At 26.2% G+C, this 4,375-nt stretch overlaps 1 protein-coding gene across 1 annotated transcript; it reads right to left on the bottom strand.

The window, feature by feature from the left end:
* Nucleotides 1–639: 639 nt before the first annotated feature.
* Nucleotides 640–1,351, bottom strand: LOC127086880 (uncharacterized). The gene is made up of 2 exons (XM_051027701.1): nucleotides 1,103–1,351; nucleotides 640–1,005 (listed from the first exon to the last, which is right to left on the bottom strand). The coding sequence occupies exons 1-2, from the start codon at nucleotides 1,325–1,327 to the stop codon at nucleotides 895–897; spliced, it is 336 nt and encodes a 111-aa protein (XP_050883658.1). The 5' UTR covers nucleotides 1,328–1,351; the 3' UTR covers nucleotides 640–894.
* Nucleotides 1,352–4,375: the final 3,024 nt, after the last annotated feature.

Raw genomic sequence — 4,375 nt, forward strand, 5'->3', positions numbered from 1 at the left:
ACCAGGTAATAGCTGCTTACCCAACACGCACAGTAGCAAAATATATAAAAATGTTCCATCATCATAAACAACAAAATTTACTACTACTTCGGAAAGAATATTCCATGCATATAGGGAGATTATCCCAAATAAACCATCACCATCATTATTGCAAAAGAAATATTCTACACTACCTTCATTACTTTAATCCCACTTACCATTTTTCTAATCAAACATTTACACCATGTAATCTGAAATCCCTTTATTTTCAAACACAAATTATTTCTCCATCAAATTCTAAAATAGTCACTCTGATAAATAAAATAATAGTCTCTAACAGAGATTATAAGACGGACCAGATGGAGTAATAATCTAAATATCGACTCCAACCAGGCACCTAGGTATTTGTCTCTTTTTTATATATATATATATACAAAAAAAAAAAAAAGCAATTATGCACTTTCTTTGGACCTACAAGTCCCATATAATTTAACTTTCTTTTCACACCCGGACTTTCAAGTTTGAAAATTTATAAGTAAATTTTATTGTAAATTAATAATATTTCATCAAATCCCTAAAATCTATTTATTTAAAAAAAGTTTAAAGCAAGGGAAAATATAAATAAATGAATAAAAATAAATAAAAGTATAATCACATAAATAATCACCCAAAACCTTATACTTCTATTTTTCATTACCCATCAAATAGGGTTACAAAAAAGAAAAGCACCAAATAATGTGACATTACAAATATTTTTCTCTGTTTCTGCTATTAATTCTAAAGAAGAAAAAAACTAAAAGAAATATTTCCAACAAGTGAAATCTTCTTCTCTAAACCACACAAGACGAAGAAACAGATGACGGAGAAAATACAGAACCCGAATCGATGAATAAATAGGTGAAACCCCGAACCTCTTTATCTATGAGCAGTTATAAGCGTTTCTATGAAACGCAAACCATCGAATCTCGGCGCAAATTTCTCCGACGAGGAAACCTCATCACGGCCTCTTCTCTCAGCCGTACCGTCCTGAAAACACAAATTTCGAAAAGCAAAAATCAATTAGCATTCATGAAATCATCAGATCCAGAGTTTAGAGGCAAAGAAAAAGTTCTAAAGTAGGTACCTGATGATGAGAGTTGTTTGTGGAGGATGAAACGGAGACGGCGGTGGCGGATGCGGCGGCGACAGAGGCAGCGAAGAGGCCGGATTTCTTCATAGTTGCGGTGGAGAGATGAGAGATTTCCAAGAATTTGTAGAAATTATTGAGATTTTGTTTTGAGAAAGTGAATTTGTGGTGAAGAGGAAGAGAGAGGAAAATTGCGGAAATTTTGAGCGGCTTTGACGGCATATATATAGAGAAGAAGATGTTGTTTTTTGCCTTGATTTAATAATTAATAATAATAATAAGTAAATTAAAATTTATGCGGCAAAAACACGTTGTTTTTATTCTTTTACGAAATTACTATTTTGCCTTCCTAAATATTCTTCCCTGACTTAGCTTTTTCCTCAACAAATTCCTTATATTTTACTAAACTATTTTTTCCTTGCAACTTCTAGTTACTACTATTATTCTCAAACTTAAGTTGTTTGGATACGTTTTCTATCATTATATTTAACGAGTAAAAGATAAATTAGGTTTTGTTTAGCATGATATATTTTTTAGTTTATAAATAGTTTTTAAATTCATATAATAATAGCAAATCAGTTTATGATTTGTTTTTTTTTTTAATGTGTTAAATCCATAAACTTGAGTTTGCATAAGGGGGTGCATACCACTGAATCACTTTTATTTTTTTTATTTTTTTTCATCTCAATATATATATTACATAGTTAATATTTATTTTTAAAATTGATTACCTGAATGATTTAATTTCAGTTTAATATATATTTATTTTATTAAACTGAATATATTTAAACTAAAATAATTATTTTATATATTTTAATATTAAAATGTTATTTCAGTTTAATATTGATAAAATAATAGTGTAATATTAAAATATATGTAATTATATGTAATATATGAAATAATAAATATATGTAATATTTGAATATTATTATATTATAAATTATTCTAATATTTCCCAATTATATTATAAAATAACACAATTATTTTAATATTAAAATATATTAAGTAAATATTTATCAATATTTGTTTATTTAAAATGTTATTTTGATTATTTTATATATTTTAAAATAATTATTTTACTAAACTGAAATAAATATTAATATTAAAATGTATAGTATATATTAAAATATATAGTATATATTAAAATATATTTAATATTAAAATGTATATATTACATATATTACATTAAATATGGATATTACATATATTATATTAAGTATAAAATATATTCAGTTTATATTATATTAAGTATTTTATTTTAAATATATTCAGTTTAGTAAAGTAATTGTATATTAAACTAAAATTAACTAATTTAAATAATTAATTTTATATATATAAATTAATTATGTAATATATCATAAGAACCGAATTGGCCTTTAGGTAGGCTTCCCCTTATACATGCTTAAGGTCGTCGACACCTTTGGGCATAAAATTTTAATTTTTTAAAACTTCTAATATCTATAAACATAATTTTTAAGATTTTCAATTTTTATAAATATTAAAATAATAATATAAAAAATTCCATGTGAATTTAAAATACTAAAAAAATATATATAAAAATTCAGTTGGTAGTACACATCATATTAAAAAAGATACTCCCTCCGTTCCTTTTTAAGTGTTATTTTTTTATTTTTTACACATATTAAGGAAGGTAATCATTATGAATTTAATTGATATACGCTGACAGTGTAAAGATTTTTTACACTATCAGTTAATCACAACCACTGATTTATTTGAAAGGTTTGACTTTTATTTTAAACATTTAAAAATGTAATACAAATGGATTTGTGATGTATTGACCGTGTAAAACTTTTTACACTAACAGTGCATAACAATTAATCTCAATCATTATTGTTACTTTTCAAACAATAATTCTTCTTTTACCTATAATAGCCTTAATTATTTATTACATTCACTTTACTTTTTCTCTCTCTACAATCATTATCTAAGGGTAATTTTAACAAAATTGCAATTAATACTACCTTGAACTTTACAAGTGACAATTAAAAAGAAACAATTTTTTTTTGCAAGAAAGTGACATTTATAAAGAAACAGAGGGAGTAGCAAAGAGTGTCACATCACAGATTCTGTTGACCAAATCTATTAAATGGACAAAATGGAGGAATCTTGAAATGACGAGGATGAAATCTGAATTTTTTTTACATAAGGAAAATCAGAAGACCCCTAAATGGCAGGGGATAAATACCTATTAATCTTAAATTTAATATTTAATTATAATTTTGATCCCCTATTTATCTTTTTTGGGATTTTGATCCTTCATTTTAAAAATCATATTTTTGTCCTTTTTTTTGAGTTTTTGGATTGGACTTTAGTTCCAAAAAGAATCAAAATCCAATACAACTTTAAAAAGGAACAAACTCGTGGTTTTTAAAATGGGGACCATAATTGTAATTAAGCCTAAATTTAAAATAAAATTTTAGTAAATAAAAATTAATTTAATAACAATATATAAATATATATTTATATTAATAAATTTAAATTACTAAATTCTAAGTATCTTAAATATGCATTTTTTTATTAATCAAGAAATATCCTAGCTCCAGATTTACCATCTACCTTTCCTCTAATCGTTAGCCTTTCGCACGAACTCGATGAACTTTCATAACTACAACGTCTATTGATATTCCATGACTTTTATTCTTCGATGTTTTCTTTGCATTACTACAGGTATTCGTCATTTTTCTTATTCCTACCATGCTTTCATATTGATTCAAGAGTTTGCAAAGGAAATTGAAGATTCGGAAATTGGTTTGTAGCGTGGAAGCGGAAAAAAAAGTGTCGTCTTTTTGAAATTTTAAACACAATAACATTTCTTTGGTGTGGTTGTCACAATATAATTTCATGACATCTTGTGTCACATCATTGACCATTTGGTTACTCCATAATGGTTGAGTGCAATTGCTTCTAACAACAATATACTTTGCTTCACCTAGTCAGCATCACAGTATCCAACTAGTGAAAAGTTGGTACCAAAAGAGTATAAAAAACCATAGTCACATGTTTCACTTGTCTACTTAATGATTCTCTTGACTTAAGTAAGATGAGTAATCTTAGGATTGACTTGAAAGCGAGCATACACCCCAATAGAGAAAATAATGTCAGGACGACTGATTATGAGATATAAGAGGTTACCAATCATACTTTCATAGAGGCTTTTCAACAAACACACCTTGTTTGTCTTTAGAGAGCTTGACATGAGTAACAATAGGTGTACATTTTTGTCTACCATTTTCCTGCCTAAATTTCTTC

Source organism: Lathyrus oleraceus, chromosome 5 (assembly GCF_024323335.1).
Source record: "Lathyrus oleraceus cultivar Zhongwan6 chromosome 5, CAAS_Psat_ZW6_1.0, whole genome shotgun sequence".
NCBI lineage: Eukaryota > Viridiplantae > Streptophyta > Magnoliopsida > Fabales > Fabaceae > Lathyrus > Lathyrus oleraceus.